General features: G+C 40.0%; 1 protein-coding gene across 1 annotated transcript in view; it reads right to left on the bottom strand.

The window, feature by feature from the left end:
* VWA8 (von Willebrand factor A domain containing 8) overlaps window positions 1–25,637 on the bottom strand; it is a gene marked incomplete at its 5' end in the record, with an annotated part of 370,441 nt that overhangs the window by 79,028 nt on the left and 265,776 nt on the right. The window contains 8 exons of the mRNA XM_019523815.1: window positions 6,343–6,547; window positions 10,652–10,733; window positions 16,627–16,828; window positions 18,986–19,140; window positions 22,332–22,441; window positions 23,493–23,618; window positions 23,713–23,777; window positions 25,176–25,292. Of these exons, the coding sequence (XP_019379360.1) occupies window positions 6,343–6,547; window positions 10,652–10,733; window positions 16,627–16,828; window positions 18,986–19,140; window positions 22,332–22,441; window positions 23,493–23,618; window positions 23,713–23,777; window positions 25,176–25,292 (1,062 nt within the window). The remainder of the gene's footprint in view (window positions 1–6,342; window positions 6,548–10,651; window positions 10,734–16,626; window positions 16,829–18,985; window positions 19,141–22,331; window positions 22,442–23,492; window positions 23,619–23,712; window positions 23,778–25,175; window positions 25,293–25,637) is intronic.

The following is a 25,637-nucleotide window of genomic DNA, read 5'->3' as shown; positions in this document are numbered from 1 at the left end:
TCACCGACAGAATCATGGCATCATAGAGACCATAGGGTTGGAAGGGACCTTCATAGGTCATCTAGTCCAACCCCTTGCCCGAGGCAGAATCATCCCTATCCAAGCCATCCTATGTAAATTCACTGTCTAACTTCTTTGCAGAAGTATGTAGTCAAACCTGACACAACACCAGACATAATAATCCAAACTGTCACAGGTAAAGCAGGGGGACCATGGCAGCCAACATCCTGTTTCTGTAAAGGTTGTTAATATACACTCAATAGATCACAGGTAAAGGGCTACATATCCTGCTACAGAGGATGGCAAAAACCACCATAGTCCATACCAATCTGACTATCCAGTGAAATCCCTTCCTAACCCTAAATATGGCAATCGGTCAGACCCTGAGCAGAGGGGCAATACTCTCAAGCCAGAAACCTCTATGTTTAAGTCTCAATAGAAGCACTGGCCACAGCCAACACTCAGTGCTTCTGGGGAAGGCTTAAAAAACCTCTGACATGTAGCAGCAGGGGAGGCCAGCACGGAGAGGAGCGGTAGGGAACCAGTAAAGCCCAGAAGCATGGGAAATACCTGTGGCAGTGTACCTTTGGGTGCCTACCACTATAAGGGCTGGAGCAGGCAGTGGACAGGTGCTTGACTAAGGCGGCCATTTTCAAACAAAGACAAGCCAGCAGTTAGCAGCTTGCAGCTGAGGCAGCAACACCATCCTGCTCCCCTGCTGCTCATGGATTATCCTTGGAGGTAAGGGCGGGAACTATGGGGATGGCAGGAAGCTCCTGGTCCTGGGCATGACTTGAAATTGCACCCTGCTGGGGTAGGGAGGCCTGGTGGGACTGTCTGGACAGCCCTCATGAAACACCAGGACCATTCACCTCCCCAGTGAAAGGTGGACCGGGGCGCCTTAATAACCCGAGCCCCCACAGCACTGTGGATAAAAGGGCCAGTTATGGCTATGGCCACCTGAGTCCCAGGGGGTGTAAGACCCCGATGGAGGAGTGGGGCCAGGTACAGCTATGGCCATCTGAGCCCCACAAGGGTGTAAGACCCAGGGGCCCCAGACAGGGGCAGTAGTGTCGCCCCAGAGAGGGGTCAGTAGGGCGGCCTGCACAGAGTAGGGTGCGTCCATACAGCCTGAAGGACTGTGCATTAGGAGGTGCTAAGTAGGGATCAAGGGACGGCTTGAAGGGCAGCACTAGGAGGCATGCTGAGTAGGGCTGAGTAGACAGCTTGAAGGGCAGCACATGGGGCAGCCCCATAACAGCTGAGTGTGTGTATATGTGTTGTGTGTTTTGGTGTATAGAATAGCCTGGTGAGGGGCCAGGACAAGCTTAGCTCAATGCCTGGCAAACTGGCTGGCCACTACCCAGATGAGGACCACAGGAGAGGCCCAACAGGCTGCATGTTGCCAGACAAGGAGTGAGTCTGATAAGCCCCATGGCCTACAGGAGCCACTCCAAAAGGGAGCAAGGCAGAGTGAAAGGGGCACAGTATCGTGCGGCAAGAAAGAGGCCCAGTCAGAAGGGGGCAGTGTGAGTGTGTGTGCAAGAGGCCTGACAGAGGACTAGGTTTGGCCCGGCTTTAGGCCAGGATTACAATAACAGTCTGGATTCCATCTGCAAGGCATGGGCCATGCTATAGGGGAAGTATGAAGCTGTGGATAGTGCCCCTGGCATTGGGGCATAGAATGGGTAGCCTCTCACATTATACCACTAGTTATAGGAACAGCAAAGTCGTGGCAGAAGACACTGGGTGGACTGCCTTATGCAGACAGGTGGGCAGGCTGGCTTGAGACCTGGCCCCAAGCTCATCCCCTGTCACAATACCCATAGTCATAACTACATAGTCAAAAACATAGGCATAACTACTACTAGATTGTCCCTGACCTCTTCTCGAACACCTCCAACGTTGGAGAGTCCACAACTTCCCTAGGCAGTCTGTTCCACTGCCTCACTGCTCTAACCGTGAAGACATTTTTCCTGATATATAAGCTAAACCTACTGTATTTACTTGAATACAAGCGAGGCTCCCCTTCTTGCATTGGTTTTGGGGGGGGTGAACCCTTGTCTTATAATCGCATACAAGGAAACCTTACAAAATACATGGTCTATCATTAAACTTCTGCCAAAAGTAGCATGTGCTCACAATGGAAATTAGCTATGAAGTTGATTAAATGCAGCCAACACTGGGCATAACTATAAAACGCATGGCCCAGATTGGGCAAACATTCTCGTGGGAACCTACCCCAAGAATAGATTACTGCAGCCTATCTGAATAAGATGCATGGTAGTGACCATTCAATGTGGTCCACTGACTCTTTTTCAAGTCATGGTGAGCCACAACATTACATACCATTTACCCAGACGTCCTCTGTTGTCCCCTCTCCCAGCCTGGTGCATATGATTAATTTAATCCCACCCTCCATGAGGTGAAGCTGGACCAGGTTGCCCTGTGCCTCAGCTGTGTATAAATTTTTGAAGTATCCCAGAAATTGCAACAAGAACACCAGTCTAGAGTAGGACTAATTAGCCATGTTTAATTTAAAGATTATTGTTTTTAAATATGCTCCTCACTTCTATGTGCTCGGGAAGAGCAGGGTCTGACAGTAAGGAAAGGGGAAAGGGACTGCCAGAGGAAAAAGCTGAGGCAAAGCAGAAAGCAAAGGGCTACCTCAATTTATTTTCCATGCTGTAGGGAGAGGGAGACAAATTCAAGGCAAACCTCCAATAATTATATTCTATACCTGGAAAATTATAACAAGTTAAAAATTTTTCCATATCTAAAATCCAATTACTGGGTGGGTTGTCTTATAATCAGGGTAATCTCCTATTTAAATAAATATGGTACTTTGCTGCCACATCAAGCCACTGGCCCACATCCTGCTCTCTGCAGCAAGAGAGAAAAGGTGTTCTCCCTCTTCTTTATGGCAGCCCTTCAAATATTTGAAGATTTCTATCATGTCCCCTCTTAAACACCTTTTCCACAAGCTGAACATGCCTAGCTGTAGATTTGCTTCATATATAACTTGCTTTCCAAGACCTTTATCATTTTGTCACCCACCCCTGGACTCTAACTTCTCCACATCCTTTATTAAAATGTGGAGCCCCAAACTGCACACAATGCTCTAGGTGAGGCCTAACAATTCCCAAGTAGAGAGGCAATACCACCACCTTTGTCTTATACTTAGCGCTTCTACAGATACTTCCCAAAACTGCATTTGCCTTTTGTGCAGCTGCATCACATTAGACTCATATTCTGTGACCTAAAAAAGTTACAGAATAAACCAATAAAAAACCTGATGCTGCTCCTCTAAGATAATTACAATGTTTTTATTTTATTGCTGTTAAGCACATCAGAAGGCAGGACAGATTTGTATCTTATCGCATCAACCAAATCATGTAATACAAACTGATTCCATTTGGCCAGTAGATGGTGCTAATGCTATTATATTAGTAATGAAAACCCTGGCATTGATAGAGCAACAGTTAACAACACAACGTGTTACTGGAAGACTGTTTTCTTCTCTCATGACTCTTATGAAAGGTGTTCTTGTTCTTGAAGCTCAACAAACATGTCAATGCTTGTACAAGTCTCTTTAAATGCAGCACATCTCATGGAAAGGGATTTGGGGGATAAAAAGGAGACTGAGAGAAGAATAAACACCATCTTCCTGTTGGTATAGTCCTTGTAAATAATAATGTGGATATGATTAATTTAGAAAAGGTTAAAACTGTTTGTTATTCTAAAAGTGCTGGGGAAAGTAGATATAGAGATACATGAAAAACTAAAACCATTATAATTACAGGTAAAGAAAGATGTACAATCCCTACTGAAGGAGAGAGACAGAAAGCCAATCTATCAACATGTGGTCTACTGTTAAGCAACACAGAAAACTGGAAAAAGAAATTCAAAACAACAACTGCACTTGTCTCCCTAAGGCTATAAACAGGTGCCAGTTGCGAATTTACTGGTGAACCCAAAATTATCACATTGAGAACTACAGAACAGCTCAGAGAAGATAAGCAAGAAGGTATGAAAAATTCCACTGATTATAGAAAGTATTTAAATAAAAGACAAGGGAAAATTAAAAAAACAAACAAGAGCTATCATGACCTAAAAACATTAGGAAATCAATCAAGAGCGATATAGGACATTCTTCTAAAACCTGGTTTCCTCAGGGATATCAAAAGGTGTTTTCTATAAAGAGACTTCTGTTACAGAACAGGCCTAAATATATACCTAAATGCTTTTCTGAATTGGATTTGGAATGGTTATACTCTATACATAAAATAAAGTAGGAGTCTGCGGTTTGAGAACTATAGCTTTGTCCTCAATATTTAGGAATAACATACTAAACATACCTTCTATATAACCAGTTTTCAGTGTCCCCGCACTTAAAAATTTACTGTTATGTTGTAAAACACGGTCCCTAACAATTTAATGACAAAAGCTGGAGAAGGATTTAAATTCCCTTGAATCTCTCACCTGCTGCTTTAGGTAAAAGGAACACCCTCCCCAACTGTTAGCAACACAGGTTTGGATTCTGCACTGTGGTTGCATTACTGCACATGCCAGGTGCTCACTGTCTGCTTCTCACACCAGAGTACCCGGTGTGAGAAACAGGCAGAGGGTTTTTGTCATGCATTATACACATGCCAATGTATCTATATATTGGTATGTGTGTATATGTGTATACATGTAATCATATGTTGTATATTGTTCTTATCCAAATATCTATTCAGCACATGGATATGGCTACTTATTACTTTGTTCAATCTGTGGAGATTTGCACAGGGGCCATTTAAAGGCATTCTGTTTCTACTAGGAAAACCACTGTTCTCCTGGTAGACACTGATAGAGTGAAGACATTCAAGCTTTTTCCCTCAGAGCAAAAATGGGAGAAAAATAATCTGACAATGAGGTACGAATTGTTCACCTGGGAGTCTGAATATCTGCACACTGTCCATCAGACAAGCCTCCCTTGCCTTCCCCACATGAAGGTCACCCCAGTCTGGAGAGATTGCAGGGTATACCTGTTCCCCCCCATCCTGTAGACCAGGAGAGAAGGGGACGAGCAACTGCCCCATGCTCACTGTCTGCTTCTCACACCAGAGTACCCGGTGTGAGAAACAGGTAGGGGTTTTTTGTCATGCTGCTCCCTTCTCTCAGCTGCCAGGAACCAGGAACAGAGTGCAGCTGGGTGGCAGGGGCAGCAACTTAAATGCTGGCAAGCCTGGGAAGTGGGCTTGGGGAGGCCTTCCCTGGGGTAGTGAAGCAAAGCCCCCACCTGCTCCTCAAATGCATGGAACTCAATCCACTTGCCTCCCAAGTACTGGGAGCAAAGTGGAGGAAGCAGCATCTTCTTTCCTGCTTCTCATTCCAGAGTCCCAGTTTTGGGAAGGTGGAAGGAGCAGGGGAGAGAGGGTGGTTGCAGACTGAACATCTGTACTGCTCCCTCTCCCAGAATTATTTCTAGCAGTGGAAATTTCTGACTGCTAGAAAGGAGGATTTGTATAAGGCCAGGAATGGCTAAAATTTGAGACTATGCCAAAGCATCCCAAAGTTCGGAACCACCCTCCTCCCAAGTTTTTGTCCTTTCCCAAAGCATGCCAGAGCTATATTTTTCCCAACTGTGTTTGAACATTTGAAAAATATATATTTTCCTTCAAAATTAATTCCTATAAATGGCTGAACTATGATTAGTGAAACTGTTCAAAACCTTCAGGATAAGGCAGAGAGCTAACTTAGGAAATTTCAGTCCAAGTAGGCAATCATTTGAAAAAAATACAAAAACCTGAAAACAAGGGAGGCGGGATATGTTTGGCCACTCTGGGCACTTTTACATGTGGAGGCAGGATGGGACAGCGCTTTAATTAGAGTGGCTCCAGGAACCGCTCTAATTAAAGCATTGCAGCATCCCCTGCAACAGTGTCCTCATACTTAAAAATGGCAGTCGGGGTGCTTGAACTAAAGCTCATTTGACAATATGTTTAGTATGTATTTTATTTCTGCTGCCACTTCTAAGCATGGGGACGCTGACACAAGAGACTGCCGAAGCATGGTAACTACCACGCTCCATCAGACTGAATTAATCGAGTCTGCTCTGACAAGCTGTAATTCCAGCGTGTCAGAACAGCCTCTGCACTCATGTTCAAGTACCCTCTAATACCAGATGTCACTACCAGCTATATTAAGTTTTAACGTATCAAATGATTTTTCAGCTAAAAGACCAGCTTGACGTTTCTTACTGCTCTAATTCTACTTCATGATATTTTTTCACCACCTTCCCTTTTTTTTTTTAAGCAACCTGCAATATTCTGTTAACGTTTTAAGTTCCAGTTTTACCTGCACAGGTCTACCATCCTCTTGTCCAATCATATTTCTCCAGTCCTGCAGAGAGCGCTGTAGACTATCAAGTCCTGTCTCCCAAAGTCTGACACTGCCTCCCATGTCCACGGTAACCAAGCCTACTTTGCCCAGTGGTGCCAACAGAACATCTGTGTCTGAAATCTTTGACAGCCATGATGTATATAGTGAAAGAGATCCTGACCTGGAAAACAAAAAACAAGTATGGCTTAGGAAAAAATAAAACTAGAAAGAGGGGAAGTATTTCTGTAGTTAAGGTAGCAATTTAAAAAAATGTTCTTGAGACCTGACCAAGGCTGCACAAGGCTGCATAATAGTTCATTTGATCCAGCAAAATTCAAAGTGAGATGAAGACTGACCCTGGTAAATCCATTATTTTATCCTAAACTGCCTTCATATTAAAAGTGAATAGGACACAAAGATACCTATGTAATAATGATAGGTGAATAAAAGAAAGCCAGGATAGCTATAGAGAGAAAATTTTAGCCTAAACAACTTCTATAACCTATCTATATTTGCAAAAGGACAAATGGGGAAGGAATACTTCCAAACTGGAAGTACAAGATCATTTTCCAGCCCATTTAGGATTGTGTTGGGGATTTCAGTACCCTTGGTGAGAGATTGGCAGGCTATGGCCTGTGAACAGATTTATTATGGCATGCCAAATATTTTGTATGAAAATGTGCCATCTAATGGTTGCTTCCATCAACTGCTGCCTCCTGAGGACTGAACTGTGTTAATTTAACCTGTGAAACTAACCTTGTTAGTGAAAGTTTGCTTTCCTCTGCTTTTGAGCATTTTAGAGGAGAAAACAGCAACTCAGAAAAATTGAAAGGGGGTGTTGAACAGAAATTCAAAACAACCACTGCACTTCTCCCCTGACTGTTTATAGCCTAAGGCTATAAACAAATGGCAGATGCAAATTTACCAGTGAAACAAAACTTATCATACTGGGAACTACAAGGCAGCTCAGAGAAGATAAACAAAAAGGCATGAAAAATCTACTGATTACAGAAAATATTTAAATAATAGGCAAGGGAAAATAAAAAAACATGAAATAAACAAGAGCTATAGCAATATAGGACATTCTTCTAAAACCTGGTTTACCCAGGGATATCAAAAGGTGCTTTTTATGAAGAGATTTCCATTATAGAACAGGTTTAAATATATACCTAAACACTTTCCTGAATTGGATTTGGAATGGTTATACTTTATACATAATATAAAGTAGGAGTTTATAGTTTGAGAACAACTATTGCTGAGTCCTCAATATTTAGGAATAAAACACATACTAAACATATCTTCTATATAACCAGCTTTCATATCATTGGTACTTGGCAGATTTATTGGATCAAAAGTTACTCTAGCTTCTGTTGCGATTTATTTTGTTGTAAGAAACTAGGCTAAATTCTTGTACTAGGTTAATACTCATGGGTATTGAGTATTTGTTTTGCAGCTTTTGGCAAAATGTCATCTGTGCACAGAAGAATGTTGGTCTCTATTCCTTCTAAATGAATTACTTGCATTTCCAAGTGATTGTATATCAGAGGTCAGCACATGAGTTACAAAAGGGAGGAAGCAGTGGGGAGCTCCAAACAAGGAACGGTTTGTTAAAAAGGGTGTTAAGGTTGAAAAAGGTTTCTGTGGAGTCCAACAAACACACAGATAAAATATTATTTTTCTTTATAGAGATTTTAAACATTTTAAAATGTATAAAGAAAGGAAATAAATGCTAGGGGACTCAATCAGTTCCTTACTGGAATATTAATTCTCATCATTGACCACCTTTGCCCCCCAATTTCCACTGGCTACCTGACCAAAAATGTGTCCTTTTGGTTCATTCTGTAACTACTCTGTGTTGTTAGATACACTGATTTTACGTATTGTTTATTTAATAAAAAAGTAAGATTTCAAGAGAACAGCAGGTGCAGGATGCATTAAGTTTCATAGTAGTTTGGGGTCAGAAGGGACCTGAACAGATCATCTAGTCTAACTCCCCGCCACTGGTAGGAGTACACGCTGGGATCACATGACCCCAGACAGGTGTTCATCCAACCTCCTTTTGAATTTACCCAAGGTAGGAGCGAGGACCACTTCCCTAGGAAGTTGGTTCCAAATCCTAGCCACCCTAACAGTGAAACAGTGCCTCCTAATCCCTAATCTGAACCTATTCTCCAGCAGCTTCTGGCCATTGTTCCTTGTCACCCCATGTGCTGCTGGGGGGAATAGGGCTCTTCCTATTTGCTGCTGGAAGTTTGTAGGCAGCCTAGTTGTGTCAAAATTCTTTAAGTGTAATGCACAGAGAGACAAGCATTTCATGAAAAACAAAATTGGAAACACTGATCTGTCTGGCATTATGAAATGTGCTACTGATATTGTGGTGTCACAAGTTTGTAACTTCAACTATATTAACTGTATTATGTAACAACTAGGTATAGTCTAGGTATAGGTACAGAGTTTTGTAGTTAGTAACGATATAGGCACACAATAATGTTAAAGGCTACTGGAAGTGGCCCTTTCAAAAGGAAATGGAATTTTATAATCTCCAGTTTTGACCTTTGCATACATTAATCGGGCAAAACTAATACTGAAATGAGATACACAGGTAAAACTTTAGGGGGAAATATACCTTCTTGGAAGAATTTTTTAAAACAGAACTTTAGGGTGGTTAATCAGCTTCTTGTTATCAACAACACAACTGTCACTGGTCCTTAACAAAAACCAATATTTGTGGAGCCAAAAAATTCTTAATTTTATCTATTCATCCAGACTTTGGAAGAAAGAACCAAAATGTACTGTTATGCAGTTATACCTTTGAAGCTTATGTTTTGCAATGCTAGGTCACCCTAACAAATTCGCTCTGTATAATGACAGGACAAAAGATTCAACTGCAGAATATGTTTGACTGAATACATTTAGACCCTTTAAGTTTTTTGAACCTTGAGAAACACAGATGAACAATAATACGTAGATATTGTTATTCTATACTATAGTTAGAAATGTAGTTGATTCTTTGCATAGGAGACACCATGAAATGCTGTTCTAAAGAATGTTAGTGTTGCAGAAATCAATTAAGAATTCAAAAATCAGGAAAAATAATTCCACGTGTATGCTCAGGTGGAGTAAAACAAAAAACTCATTTATATCTGAAACTTATTCAACAAATACCTTTAGAGATTACATGGTCTGAGAAAGTGGTCTTTTTTTAAACAATTCAATATCACATTTCAGACATGTTCCATTCCATGGTTACGGAGAATGCATAAGCTAGGAGACTGTTATTTTAAATACCTTTATAATTATGATCACTAGCAAATATTCAGGAGAAAAATGTGTTTTTTATAACTGACTATACTTGTGGAAGAAATTCATTAATGTGGGCAAGATGGCAGTATGGTGATAGAGGCTGTATAAAGCTCTCTTAGATACTTATATGGCTAATAATCACTAATGTAGGCATGAAACAGTACCCAATATAGTAGAAGTAAGGAACTATTATTGTCCAGAAAGATAAATAAGGCCAGTTGTTTTTCCATGATTGAACAGATCTCTACTGGACCAGGGACAGAAATTCTGAGTATCCGACCACTCCTTAACTCTACAGCAGTAATTCTCAATGTTTTTAGACTTAAGGCACTCCACAAAAAATGCTGGTTCTTAGCTTTTACTCATTTTTTTACTATTGAAAATAACAGAGAAATTATTACTTTGTTGCAAAGAACTCAGAAAGACTGAAGCAAGGCAGAATGCCTTTAACACTATGGATTTGCTATTTGAAATCCTTAGGTTTCTCTTGGGAATCATATTTTTACACATAGAAGAGCAAATATTATATGACACACTACCACACCCTTGAAAGGATCTCAAGGCACCCACCCCCGGTGCTGCAGCATCCTGGTTGAGAATCATTTATCTGGAGAGACACTAAAAGGAAAAAATAGAAGGAACAGACAGGAGAAAGGTAAAAGGAGGAGAGATTATGAAGAAAAAATGGGTGAGAAAGGGACACAAGAAAAGGGGAAAAGAGAGAGGAAACTTTAAAACATCAATGATTAACTCATAAATATTTTCCTGCTAACAGCTTGTATATAAATGCAACCTACAACAGAAAATATACCATAACAGACCGTGAAGAGTTCTGCATGTCAGAGTAAAAATTATTTTCACAACATCTGGAAGGTGCAAGGACTGATGGTCATGCCAAAAGGTATAATAAAATATTTGCTTTTCTTAAGTGACAATACATAATAAATAGACTGAAGCTGTTTTAATAATGAAAAGCACATACCTGGGTATAGGGATGTATTTAAGTTTTTTTGAGTTTAGGTCTGTTATTTCCATATACCCAGCTGTTGGTGGAGGAGTGACATCTGCAAATAAATAAAAATGTTAACGAAAAAATTTCAGTGATGCATAATTACTACAATTGTAGTTAGCAGATTAAACATTTCATTGTACAGAATGTATCAGAAAATTATACAATTTCAAAGTAAACAGGATTACAAATTGCAAGCACTGGAGTGTATTATTGTTATCATAATGAGAAATTAGAAAGCTACAATTATACAGGAACAATGTTTATGTAAAGGATGTCAAAACTATGCACAGAATCTGATTTTAAAAATGTTAATAATGCATTATTACAATCCCTACCTCACATCTTTTACCTGTCAATTAAGATAATGCACACGTTACACCTAACAAAGCAAATGTGATAAGCATTTCAAAAGAGAGCTTAAAAATCCTGAAAATCACTGGATACATTTTAAGCATGTGCCAAGTGCTGTGTTAAATCATTTTTCCTCTTAGTGCCCGGCCCAACCATCCAACAAAACACTTACTTTTGTATTTCCCCAGCAGCCAGCCATAAATAGGTGGCTAATGAATCTACCAATAATTTTGAGATGTCACCTAACATATTTTGTATTAAACATTTTAGTTCTTTCCTCTAAGATTTCTGTGGCTGCACAGACTTTTAATAAATGGCTGAGATATTACTATGCTGTATTTTGTGGATATAAAACATCACTGTCATTAGTAGGACAGAACTCCAAATGTTCTACTACAAAGACAACACTTGAGCTTAAGCATTTCCTTGTTAACTGGAGCTCTGTATTCTGTCTATTCACTAAAGCCCAGTAGAATTGTACTAATGTTCAAAGTGGCAGAAAGCAAAAAGTATACACAAACATATATGCTAGCTATGATACTGCATGCTACCATACTTATAACGTATATTCTTTGTAAGATTGGAAGTTTGAGCACATAGAGACTAGAATAAAAAATCACAGAATAAAACATAAGAACACACTGGGAAAATGTGTATTTGTGGGCTACTCAGAGTATTCAACGGTGGGCAACTGGGGCATGAGCCCTGGACAATGAGCAAAGGGGGAGAAGGGGGGAACATGGAGAGAAAGAGCCAGAATGAAGGCAGCAGGGCCCGAGGCTCTGGCCATAGGAAGTAGAGGCAGTCGCTTCCATGGGAGACCCTGCTGTTGTGGTGGGAGGTGTTGGTATGGTAAACCTCCTGCCCTCTTGTTCACCACTTTTTTGACTGTTGAGTTAAGGGTTTTACTTGCTCACTTGGCATATGAATGAGTGATGGTTACCATGTTAACCTTGCAGCTGTTGGCCACGCTCACAGACACCTCCCATCACAGCAATGATTATTCCAAGCTGGATCAGGGCACAAATCCTATCTGGTTTGCTTCTGACAACATTTCAAATATTTTTTGTTGTATTTGAAAACATGCTGTTTATCCCAGTGAGAGGAAAAAATGTCAATTAGTTTATAACCTTTTTTGGATCACACCAAGGTGGGAGTGGTTGTAAACCCTAGAGAGGACAGGCTCAGAACTCAAAAATGATTTTGGTAAATTGGAAAGTTGGTTTGAAATTGCTAACAAAAAAAAAATCTGTACTTAGTGAAAATAAATGCATAAATATAAAATGGGGAATAATGCCTAGTAAGCAAACCTATAGAAAAAAACTGGGGGTTACAGTGGGTCATACATTATATATTTGGCAAGAATGCAATGCTCTTGCAAAGAAGGCAAATCTTCTTCTGGTATGAATGAACAGGAGTGCCATATGATGACAAAGGAGGTCATTAGTCCTCTCTCTCTGCTCTGATGAAGCTTAGCTGGAGCATTCTGTCCAGTTTTGGGCATTTTAAGAAGCATGCAGACAAACTGGAGACAGTCCAGCTGAGATCAACAAGAATTATAAGAGCTTTAGAAAACTTAAGTTAGGAGGGAAGCTTGAAGGAACTGGATTTGTTTAGTTTAGAAAAGGGACTGTGAGGGGACACAACAATAGTTTTCCAATAAGTAAAAAGGTTGCTTTGTAACAACCTTGGTATGGCAACTAATTATCCTCCTTGTCTCTTGGGGAAAGGTCAAGAAAAGATCAATTTAATCTGATGCAGAGAAAAGTTAATTTGCATATAAGGAAAAGAATTTTAATCATAAAGGTGGTGAAGTGCCAGAGCAGACGACCTAATGGTGGCTTTGAAATCTTCTTCAATGGAGTTTTTTAACAACAGGTTTGGTAAAAATCTGTCAGAGACCTTGTTGATACATTATCTAACATCAGTATAAGGGGTGTGGACTGCATAACTGAGGTCTCTTCTAGCCATGTTTCTATGGATATCGTACTATTTGGCACTCTGGTTGCTGTGCTTCACACCACATTAACCAAGAGCATATAACTGTAAGTTATTTTACATTAATATATGGAATGGGCTAAAAGCCAAAGTCCATACTTGCTGTTGAGTAATTTTACTAATTTATCTTTGCCTTCAGAACAAATATATGAATATATTTATTTGCTGCAATAAAACACAGCCCCTTGCAAAAACATTTGGACATGACAGGTTTACAAGGGGATAAACTGCCTTTCAATCCAAAGTAAAGCAAAAGAAGATACACAACAAACTCTATAATGGAGTAAGTCACTCCAATACAGGGTAAAGTTACCCCTCAGAAAGTGATGAAAATGGTACCTCATAAAAATACACAGTTGTACCAGTTTTGTCTACACTCTTCTATTCAGTTTAATGAAAGGATATCTACTTGTTCAATACAATCTGGCTGTCCTTCCATTTAGTGGGCTGGTACTATAAGAGTGCCATGGTACTTGAAAGAGTTGGCTATGTGTCTGTTCCTTATTACAAAATGAATTTACTACAGAGTAAAATCTAAGGTAAATTACTCTGTAGTAATGGAGAGTCACATGCCCATACTCCAAGTTACTCTCTTGAGACCATAGAATCCAGCTGGTATTCTTTGGAAAAACTTTTTTTTGTTTTGTTTTTCCTTAATATAGTTACTAAGAAAATGTATTTTAAAGGGAACCATTGCTTTGCTTCTTGTTGCTGGAACAGCTTTGACAAAATGAATTGTACTGAATTAGTATTTGGTTGAAGTATTTGTTATTTATTAATAGAAACAGAAGCCTATGTGCCAAAACTGACCTGTTGCCATGGAAGATGGGAAAAGGAAATCTGCACACCAAATCCCAGTTTCCCTAATTTAGCTTGATACTTAGAGCAGTCTTTTTTACGCATTTTTTTTTATAACAGAAAATTTCAGCACAGAGGCCTGGTGTCAGCATTTGTCAGTATTTCTTTGCATAATGCCAAGATTATATTGACTTTGAATGACTGTTCTATACAATTTCTTCAGTTTCACACAACATAATTTCGCAGAATAAATGGTATGAAAAAGGTACTTTCTGTTTCACATATAATTTAAACAAGGTGAATGGCAAGCATGTTATTTGCAAATTTAAAATAACCTAATCATATATTAGAGCTGGTTCAGTTGGTCACAACAAAAGTGTTCTAAACGGTTTGTAAAAAACTAGTAATTCTTACAAAATTGAAAAACTAATCAATTAAAAAACCTGTACAAGTATATATAGTTATCTGTTTTTATAACAAGTTATATAAATACTAATCTTCTCAGTGCCACCATCCATTTGTACAATATCATAATGTGATTTTCCTGTGGGGTAGGTATTTACATATAATATCACTTTTCTTTGGGTACATGCCGATGCAAAATGGAAAACCTTTTGAAATTAAAAAATATTTTGTGAGTCTTCTCACAGCTATAATTTACTCATTGACACGCAGTTCAGCTAAGATGGATACAATTAAAATTTACTCCATCACTATTCATGGATGTCCATAAGGGTTGGGAAGAGAAAAAAAAGACACTGGCAATGCAGAGCTTTTCACTTGGAAAGGTCCCAAAACTCTTTATAAACTAAATATTTACACTTTGCCTACTTCCTAAATGCAGCTGGCTGTTCAACAGTGCACAACAGAGTACATCAGCTCAGGAGAGAAAATTAATAATGCCATATTAATTTAACTGAAAGGGATCTCATAAGTGGGCAGAACATATGCTCCATGCTGGAATCTGCTTAGATCACTGGAGCCATGTTCTTTCTTCTGTTAAAAATGTCTCATGCTTTCCAGTGATTGTAATGATCTAGTACCGTATTTACTTGCATACCATACACTGTTTTCTTCAAAATCAGGGTGCCTCTTTTAAGTGGGGAAATTGTTTTTTCTTCACTGGAATAGAAATAGGGAGGAATAGAAGCAAGAAGCCACTGTGTTCTAATAATTGCCAAGATGGCTGCCACTTCTCTGTGGCTCCAGAAAGCAGAAGAGGTGGAGGCAATGCAGGGCTGCAGGCAGTGCAGCCCAGGGCACAGCCCAATCCAGCATCCCATGTAGCACAGGGCCAGTCCAACACAGCAAGGGGGTCCACAGGGCAGCACCCAGGGCTGGATTATGGGGTTCAATATACTTGACACTTGTAGTCTAGTGTTTGATAAAGGTTATGTTAATCCTCTCACAGCACCTAAGGAATTTGCAATAGCTACACCTGAGCGTAGCTTGTGACTGCTTGCAGCCAGTAGCTGCATCAGTCTATAGCATTGTCATGAAGCTAGTGGTGTGGTAACAACATTTTATTATTCACAAGAATTTAGATAAAAAAAACTATTTATAGTAAAGAAATGCCAGTTTTGCTACTGTCCCTGAAGGGTCTGGAGCCTAGCCTTTTGCTGTCCTGTCCAAGAAGTATGCTGCCTTACCTAGGGTGCCTCCTGGGATGCCACACGTCCTGGATACCTTATGTTTCCAGAAGGATTTACTCTATATGTAGTCAGCCATAATTCTGAAAAAAATCTTTTTTCCTACATTCTGACTACCAAAAGAAAAGAGCATGTGTTATCTGAGGCTGTGTGGTATGTAAGAAAATATGGTGTCACCCAGTACATGCATACAACAAAATCTTTTTACCTTAAAAAACCTCTACATGTATCTATTGTTTTAGATCTCACTTGGAAGAATATACTTACCGTCTCCCATTGCTCCCAACATAGCAAACTGATTCAATACTGACTTAGAAGAAAGCCTTTCCTTTTTTAATTATTCTGCTATTTCTTTAGTGTCTACTTTTTCTCTCAGAGACCAGCTATACAATACTGACCCAGAATGACCTTTTATAGCTTATGAGATCTGACAGAATCATATTCAGACGTGGTATAGCTGCAAGCCATCTAAGCTACCACTGTGTTTTGTTTAACTTAAACATTTTAAAAGATAACTTTTTCACACTGTGAACTTTTTTTCTAGGTAACTTGATATTGCTGAACATTTTTATTCTAAAGTTTCTCTCTCTATCTATGGCACTTTATTCTGATTAAGATTACAGGTAAATTTAAAACAGGATCACTATCCCTGAAAAGTGGATTAACCTCATTTGGAATAAGGCATTCTTATTCCAGAATGAGTGTCTACAAAGGGAATAGTCAGGAATTAATTAGTAGTCAGTAGTTAAAAAGGAACTTTTAGTCTGGGATAACTTTCACTCTAGACAGGTGCTAAGAGCTGGCATACCAAAAGGCATTAATAATGCCTTTTGACAATGATCTGCATTAGGTATCTTCAAAGGTATTCATTGCATGATTCAACTTTGACCGGCAGACTTGTGGACAGTCTCAAGAAAAAAGCCAAAGAGACTGACATAGCAGGATGAGCTTCAGTGCCTACAGCCTGTATCTTCCCTATTCTGTGAATCATTCCACAGTGCTTCCCTTATTTTCTCTCAAATCCAGCCAGGATTTCAAGTGTTTGCCTTCTGATTCTTTAAAGCACTTTATAAACTTTCAGCGTGAGCAGTCTCAAATTAAATCAAAGTCGTCTCCAGTGGGTGTAGCAGAAATGTGTGAATCTCCTACCTTTTGGGTAAATCTCCTTCAAAGGCACGTCTCCAGGTGCTAAAATTCTGACTGCCTGATTTGAAGCCAATAAAGCCAGGCAATTGACTTGCTTGGGAGCTCCAGTTTTCCTGAGTCCTCCATAGTAAAAGGGATCAGAAGAAGAAGCATGCCTGCTGCCCAAAGAAGAGCTTCTTCTCCAGCTGTACACCTCATTGGGAGACTGCAAGAGAGAGACACACAGGACTTCAGTGAGCAAACAGACACCCCTTTAAATGAAGGTTCTCAATGAGCTCCCACTTTTCAGCTCATTTCAGATAAGACAGTGGATATTTCTCAAGTCACAACATCACAGGCAGAAAAGCTGGCCACCATCATAAGTAACGGAACTTCTCCTGATAAGGAGAAAAAAGCCTTGTTAAAGAGACTTCAGGTTGGTATGAATCATTCAAACTTTATAAACAGTGGCATTTCCATTACTAAGGTGAAAACACAACACGGTATGTTTATGTCAAAAGGCCATTCAACCAAGAACAGGGTTTAAAAATGGGTTTAATTTAAAAAATGGGGTTAATAAAAATGGTTTCCCCAGCCTTATTATTTAACAAAGGGGATACATGAAAACAGATATTTCAGCATGAAATTTAAAAACTGAAGTCATCAGCAGCCATTAGGTGTTCATTACATATAATCTTTTCCAACATTCAAAATACAACTAACACATGCATAACATACATATGAAATGCAAATATCTAATTATATGGCATTTTAAATGCATATCAGATAAAACTGAAAGTACACGTATTTATGAAATTTACCCACTTTAGATTTCAGAATACCAGCTTTTTCTAAAATACATGTCAGTTAATAGTTACATTCTTTAAAGCATTTAAACATACTCCATGAAAAGGTACATGGAATGGTTAGATCAGTGATCCATATCATCTTGTTTCCTATTACTTTGGCTAAATCAAGATTCTTTAGAAGGAAAGTTAGGGATAATACTACTATGGGTGAAGTTTCTTTCTAATTCTAAGTCCCCCTGGGAATACAGTGTGCAGGAAGTGTAGCACCCAGGAGACAGTACCAGCTTCCTGGTGCCAGCTGCCTCACTCAGACCGTCTCCTGGAATGCCACATTTCCTAGACACTATATGCTTCCCAGCATATATTGCTTACTCATGTCTCAGAAGGTTAGGCTGCAGTCCCTTGCAGGGGTAGTAGCAAGACTGTTAGTTCTTTATTGTAAGTAGTTAATTATATAACTTCCTGTAAATATACTATTGTTTCCACATTACAAGACGTATCAAGATACTATCAATAGCTCACTTGCTGCTTCAGGCACAAGTTACGGTGCTCAGCCATTAGCTAAGGCTGTGAGAGGATTAACAGAGGACCCCGCCTTGTTAGCTTGCTGGGGCACATGCAAGCGGCACCCATCTTGGCAACTACATGGCATACACAGCATCTCCAGCAAAGAAAACAGCTTCCCTGCTTAATAGCCACACTCCAATTCTTGGAGGGCTGATTTTGGGGGAAAAGATGTGCTGTATGCAAAAAAAAAAAAGGTATTTATAGTAGAATCCAAACTCTCGCTTCAGTCCTAGAAAGTGAAGAGCAATAACAGAAAGTTCAATGGGTTAACAATATTATATGCTATGCTAAAAAGTATGTCTAATTTTCAATTTTAAATTTTCAATAGGCATTTTAACTCTACCAGGCAGTTGAAATAGGGTATCCAAAACAAAATCCAGTTTTCATAGACAGGGACATCAACAATTTATGCAATGGCATTATTTTCTGATATTATTCTGTGGAATTTTTCATTATTTTTCTTAAAGCAATCTTGATCACTATTTTAATTATTGCTGTACATTGAGCAAATGGTCACATTAGACTGTCCATAATGATACCTACATCATTATCCTGAGTAGTTATACTTAATTTAAAACCTATCAATATATATGAGTAGTAAGACTGAACCTTCTAACTATCATTACCTGCAACTGCCATAGATTGTATCTGGGGTGTAGGCTGGTCTAAGGACACAGGCAGACAAGGTTCTTTGGTTGAAACTGATATCTTTTATTAAACCAACTTAAATAGTTGGAAAACTATTCACCCAAAGAACCTGGTCTGCCTATAGATTGTATTTGGCCTCCTTTGTGTTGCCCAATTTCCTATCATTGCAAGGATCCTTCCAAAGATCCCACTGATATTCCTTTAAACTTTATTATCTTAACTAGGAATGCATATTCTGCAAATGTTATCCTTGTTCACTCCTTCTTTCTTAACAATAGGTTAACAACTATTCAGCTTAACCGGTGATGAAATAAATGTTATCAGCATTATTTCTACAATCCATTAATACTGGTATTTACCATAAGATCTGGGAAGCCAACAACAATGGTAGCATAATTATGCTCATCTGAGAGAATTCTGTTGGGAGAGCTGATCTTTTGTCCCACAGCCACACTTAGATTTTCTGAAGATAGCTGGTCACTTGATACTGCATGTGGCACACACAATTCTGATGCTATAGAGGGGAGATTAAATGTCAGGCATCAAATCTGGATAAGCAGTTATTACTGTTCATTGTTATTCAATTACTATTGTTGTTACTATTTGTAGTCATAATTCCAGAGCAACAAAATGAGCAGCAAAAGCCTTTTTACTAGAATATATTGAATTTACATCAAGTGTTATTAAGTAGGCAAAGAACAGAAATGTTGATACAATCTGGATTCTGAACTCTTATGCAACTAAGCATTCCACATGAAAGAGTTCTGTGCTAAAATATGGTAGTAAATGACTGTATAATTAGAGGGCAAATTTAGCATTGGACAGATAACCATAAATTTGACATTTCCTAATTTTGACTTTTTAACCTTGCAAACTCAATCATCTTCTTGTAACACAGCCTCCACATGTGCAACAGTAACAGCCTCCTACATAGTCAAGTATTACCGGCAAGGTTTCCATCTGGAACTGTCAACAGAGCAGCATACACTGGTGCTTGAACTAGAGGCCTAGCTATATTATCTGCCTGCAGAAGAAACATTTTTTACCAAAGGGGAGGACAGGCTGCTGGAGGCATATGATGTGCTGGGGCTCTGATTAGTGGACACAAGGCCCATCCCACACGTGTGACACTCAGTTTGATCCAGGATTCTTGCACCCCCACTTTCCAAGGTAGGAGAACTCCTGCCACAGGTATTACACCAAGAATGAGTAGCAGCTCTGGACACCCTATTTTGTTTCTGGTTGGTGATTGGAAAAGCTGGTTCAGTCTCTCTCTCCACTCCAGTCAGGTGGTTGGTAGTGGTCTGGCCTCTTCTGATACCCTTGGGAGTGTCTAAACGGACAGCTGAAGCTATGAACTTGGAAGAAGAGGAGAGTGGGAGCTCATCCCACTTCCTTATGCCCTCTCTCCCTCTGCTAAAGTTGCTTTGGCAACTCCATATCATTCTCAATGTTATTGCTGCTGTTATTTTTGTGGCAGCACAAACCTATCCTTGGAATGTTCATCAGTCCTGGGAAACTATGAAAATTGTCATTCTACAGGTGAGAAAAAGAAACTCAGTTTTTATCACTTAACATCTGAGGCAAATCTGAATGGGAATACTTGGGACATAAAACAGCACTTTTTAACTTTAGACCGCAAAAGGAACATCAGCCACCAGTGGGATGCTATATCCAGCAAAGCGAACAACACTCTGTCATGCATCAACCGATGCAACACAAGCAAGACTTAGGATGTCATCCTCCAGCTCTACTCAGCATTGATGAGGCCACAGCTGGAGTACTGCATCCAGTTCTGGGTGCTGCACTTCAAGAGGGATATAGAGAAGCTGGGAATAATCCAAAGGAGGGCCACAAGAATGATTAGAGGTCTGGAGAACAGAGCATACAAGGAGAGGCTGAAGGACATGGTGGGGGGTGGACTTGGTGGCAACCTTTAAGTATGTAAGGGGAGAACATCAGGGCTAGGAGGACAACTGTTCACCAAGGCACCCTAATGGAAGACAAGGAATGATGGTCATAAACTGATAGAAGATCGCTTTAGATTAGACATAAGGAAAAACTTCTTTACAGTTCATGTGTCCAAAGTATGGAACAGACTCCCCCCAAAGGTGGTACAGGCATCTTCCCTAGAGATCTTCAAAAGATATTTGGATGCACAGTTTGCTGGTGTCATCTCATCTCAGCAGTCTTTCCTGCCTTAGAACAGGGGGGCTGGACCAGATGATCTTGTGAGGTCCCTTCTAGCCCCTAACTTTTACTTCTACTGGATTCCCTCTTGTAGGCCTCACTGGAGTATGGATTAATATAACAACTGATCAGTTCTTATACAAATCACACGTAGGCCCACAGCTTAAACTGAAGCAGGCCCCAATAGATATGAAATTAGACTGCTGGAAAAATAGCCTGTTAGTTTTAAAGACAAACAGATAGACAATGAATTGATAAGACCAGAAGAGAACACCAAAACAAAGATCTTAGTGACCTGGAAAAAAGGTGTCCCTATCTGGAAGGAAAGTTGCACTGATTGATGAAATGCAGGATGTGGATGATGCCACCTGAAGATAGTTCAGTAATTAGTGAGAACTAGGTTTTGTATAACACAAACCTGAAGTTGCTTTGATTAATGTATAAAAAGGGGTCTAGGAACACAATACCTAAATCTAAGACCCAATCAACATGGGGGGAAAAAGCTTTGTCTTAGATTTGAGTACCAAGCCAGAGATGGCAGTAGCTCAGCTCCAGCTTGGCCCCCAGGCCCAGGACCAAAGCCAGGGCTGAAGAGCAAGGGACAGGCACTGCAGGAGGGCAAATGGCAGGCTGGAGGAGAGACAGGAGGGGCAAGGGGTGGGGGTTTGGTCCCTTACCCCTCCTGCTGCTTTTCCCACCACAGCAATGTGGGGAGGGCAAATTTAATATGAACCTGAAATAATCAGATTCTATACTAATGGAAAATTATAAATTTATTGTAATTGTCCATGTATAGAATCTCATAATAGGAGAGTTGTCTTAAATTCAAAGTCATCTTGGCTTTGGGTAAATGTGGTCCTTTGTACTGGACTTACAGGTTATATTCTTCCTGTACCATGCCTGGAAATGACACAGCAGGCACTATGGACCATGGTCCTAGGTATTACTGTCTAGGCTTATTTGTAGACAATAGGCTTGGCCAAGCTTTTTGTCACACAGAAGCAAAACCTGCAGTGTCTTTCTTGTAACAATGAGGTGGTTAGGGGCAGGCCATCCAAAAAGAGGGAGCCTGACATGACTTAACCCCCGAGTAGCACAAATATAGACAAATAGCAATATGAGCAGAGTCCAGCCTGGGAACACTGGTGATGCCCTGGAGTCCCACACCTCTCTTGGAGGAACCACAGCTTGCTGCAAACAATCAAAGTTGAGACCTCAGAGAAAAGGTTTGAAGAATGGTTTGTAAGATAGTGTCAGGCATTGCTACAAGTTCCCATGTTATATCTGACTGCCTGCCTATCTGTATAGCTCTCAACATTTCTGAGATGTTTTATTCAAAATTCTAAGTCCATATTTGGAACTTGCCAGCTTTTGTAAAACATGTTACGAATCTCATGCTACAGAAGAAAAAGTCAAGCGTGAAATTACCCAGACTTCTAAAATAAAAAAGTCTTGTTTGTACAGGTGCAAACGCAGATACGATTAAAAAAAAAGATGCAGATTTGCATTTAGTACCTGCTGTTAAACCAAATCCTGTGTCAACTGGTTCGTCACTCAACACATGCAGCTGACAAACTCCACTCTCTTCAGATTCCATATGCACTTGCTTGGTTAAAAGAAATTTCCTGTAAATAATATCGACTTATAGTAATTCATTATTAAAAATGGTGCAACCGCAGATGAAAATCTTTATTTCCCTTTCATAAATAGTGGAACTACATTTACGTGTCTACATTATCAATGTGGCTTTGCTAAAAATTAAATAAGCCCCAGCACGCACCTGTGATTAAAGTGGCCAGAGGTAGATTTGCCTTTGGTTACTATTTATACACTTTTATTTACTCTGAGAGAAAATAAAATAAAAATGATAAAGTAGAGTATTATTTGTTCCATTAACCTGTGAAGTCAAGCAACTTGGAAACTAGATCAATTAACCACATTTTCAAAATTGCACACGCTAATATTTTAATTAAATTAATTTATGCAAATATAAACACCAGCTATGTAAAACAAGTAACCTTGTGGACTTAGATACATTTGGTGTATATTTTCAGAGGCTCATTTAATGTAGGCTCATCTTACAAATTCCCGACTCTAGACACGTAAGTGCTCTTTGTGTATGGGTAAATCTGCACAATTAATCACCTGGACTTCGCAGCCAGGTACAGATATTACACTTCTACTGGTATAAGTGATTGGAAATTAGTCTATAACCATGACAGAACAGAACTTTGGCACCCAAAACAGGTCTATGCTTGTATATGAACAGAAGTTCAGCACACGTAGACTAGTTTAAAAATGATGCAACCCAGTCTAAGATTTGCACTCCCCACCAAAGGGCGAATGCATGTTCTGTCTGCTACTGATCTAAGCTGCACCACTTACAGAAAACTGCATAACTTTACTTGATTTTGCACTGGGCTTTTTGAATGTCTGTACCCAGCCTGCGTGTCTAACCATTCATTCAAGCCAGTAAGTAATTCCTATGTGCACATTAGGCATCTGTGCCCACAAATACTGATATGAAGCTACAAATACTACTGAATATTTCCATTTGATTTGCGTTTGGACACTGTTATAGCACAATGGGATCCTGGCTCATGACCAATGATGTTAGAGACTCCTGTAATACAAACACTCAATGTTATTAATGGAAATAAACTATATTTAACTAACTGATTTGTATTCCTTTCCACCACAAGCCAACGATCTTCAGCCACTAGGAAAACAGATTTGAGATTGATAGGTAGTGAGATGGTATGAGTCTGACCCTCCAGTACATCCAGCACAGTGAGATGGTTTCTGTGAAATACAGATCAAGAAAATAAAAATTAGGCAGAGAATGCACATGACCAGATTTTATTTTTAAGTAAAAACAGATAGCATTAATTCTTACCCTCCTTCTTTGTAGAACACCAGCCAGTTTTTATGTGAAAACTCTCTGCACATTTTGTGACTGCTCTGAAACAGTTAATCAAAGAACAATTACAACTTGTTAAATCAGTCCCAATGGTCTACCCTCTACCTTAGGTTTAGTCATGCTTTTGTCTGATTAAATTGCAATATACAATACACACACCCAAGCACACTGTCATATATTTAATATACAGTGAAGAATACAATATACTTGGCCAACTTTATAAAAAACAAGCACCTAAATCTGTAGTCCACAAATCCATGTTTTAGCACCTAAACAAGTAGCCTGATTTTCAAGAATGCAGAACAATAAGCAGCTCCCATGGAAGTCATTTCTTTTAAATAAATATCTTACCCTATTAATTTTATCTTTGGGCATCTATCCACCAAGTCCAGAATCATATATCATAGTTACTTGAATCCAAGGTAAGGGTCTTCTTTCTCCATTCAACATGTGGGAAAAACCCCTTGTCTTGGATTTAAGTATAAGGGCAGGTGACCGCTATAGCTGCAACTATGACTGTGGCCCTGGCCCAGACTTGGGGTTGAAGCTGCAGCTGCTGCCCCCTGCCACCTCTACCCCACACCTCTGCTATGCAGGTCCTTGTTCCACTTACTTTTCATTACCTCCCCTTGGCACCTCTGTTCCCCTGCCTCCCCCTACTGCCTTTGCATCCCGCTGGCATTTACCCTCTGTAATAGAAAGTAAGTGATGGCAGGAGGCAGTGGGGGGGAGGGTAGGTAGCAGGGGAAGCCAAGGTGGGGGGGAGGGGCAAGTGGCTGGGGGAGCAGGTGCCAGCAGGCGTAGGAGCACAGATACAGCAGGGAGGGAAGCTGGCAGCACCTGTTGGGGGTGCATGCAGGGCAAGTGGTGGGGAGGACAGGTGGCAGGAGGCCAGAGGCAGAGGTCAGGTTGCTTGATTTGCCTTCCTACCTGTCCCCTCTATATGCCCCCCTACAACAGTTGGTGGGGGGGGGCAAATTTAAGATGACCCTCCAATTATTAGATTCTAATTTTAAATGTACAGAAACTAAATTTTGGGGGGTCATCTTAAATTTGAAGTTGTCCTGGATTTAGGTAGAAAAAGTAATTACTTCACTTGATCTTGGCTAAAGGGGTAAATAACAGCTCACTCTATTTGTGACTCAACAGACCCCTCCAAACTTCTGTTATTTGAAACAGCCTCTTCTGTCTCGATTTACATTTGAAATATTTTTTGTAAAGAACTATGTGTTCCCAGAAACATCTTTTATTTACTGTACTTGTATTCCATAAATATGGTATGTTAGGTTTGCACAAAACTAAGAATTAAAATAAAGTGATAAATGTTAGTTGGTGGGTCAAGAGAGGCTATAACAGAAAATATCCTGCTATCATGTTTTAACAGCTTTGAGCAGCATGGCAAGTTGGGCATAGTCCACCAGAAAGATGCTCCTTCTCACCAGTTCTTCCTTGTTGCCCCACCAGGACATTCTCTTAGGAGCTTCTTCAGCTTCTGATGAGAATAAAAGTCGACGAATGGTCCCATTGTTTGTATCCAGCAACAAGACTACATTACTCTGTAAACAGAAAGCAGAACTTAGTACTCAAGTCATATTATAAAAGCTTGTAGCTTTGGGTCTATATGAAATGCCTCTGCCTGCAACTACTTGAATCCAATATTGAATTTAATTTAGAAAGTATGAAATAGGTTTTAATTTTCTGTTCAATTACAGATGGGACTAGCAAATTGTCCGTCAAGAATGATGGGAGGCCAGCAGGGCCAGAGCCCAACGTTTGGCCCTGTGCCCCCATTCCTCCCATCCACATTGGGCCCTGCCCCTCCCCTCCCCCCCACTTCGGTCCCGATCCCATTCCCCCCAGTGGTTCAGGTCCGGGTTCACCCCCCCCCCCCCCCCCCCCCC

Source organism: Gavialis gangeticus, unplaced genomic scaffold (genome assembly GCF_001723915.1).
Source record: "Gavialis gangeticus isolate Ggan-Ray unplaced genomic scaffold, GavGan_comp1, whole genome shotgun sequence".
Taxonomy (NCBI): domain Eukaryota; kingdom Metazoa; phylum Chordata; order Crocodylia; family Gavialidae; genus Gavialis; species Gavialis gangeticus.
The sequence above is the reverse complement of the archived record's forward strand: the minus strand, read 5'-3'. Positions and strand labels throughout refer to the sequence as shown.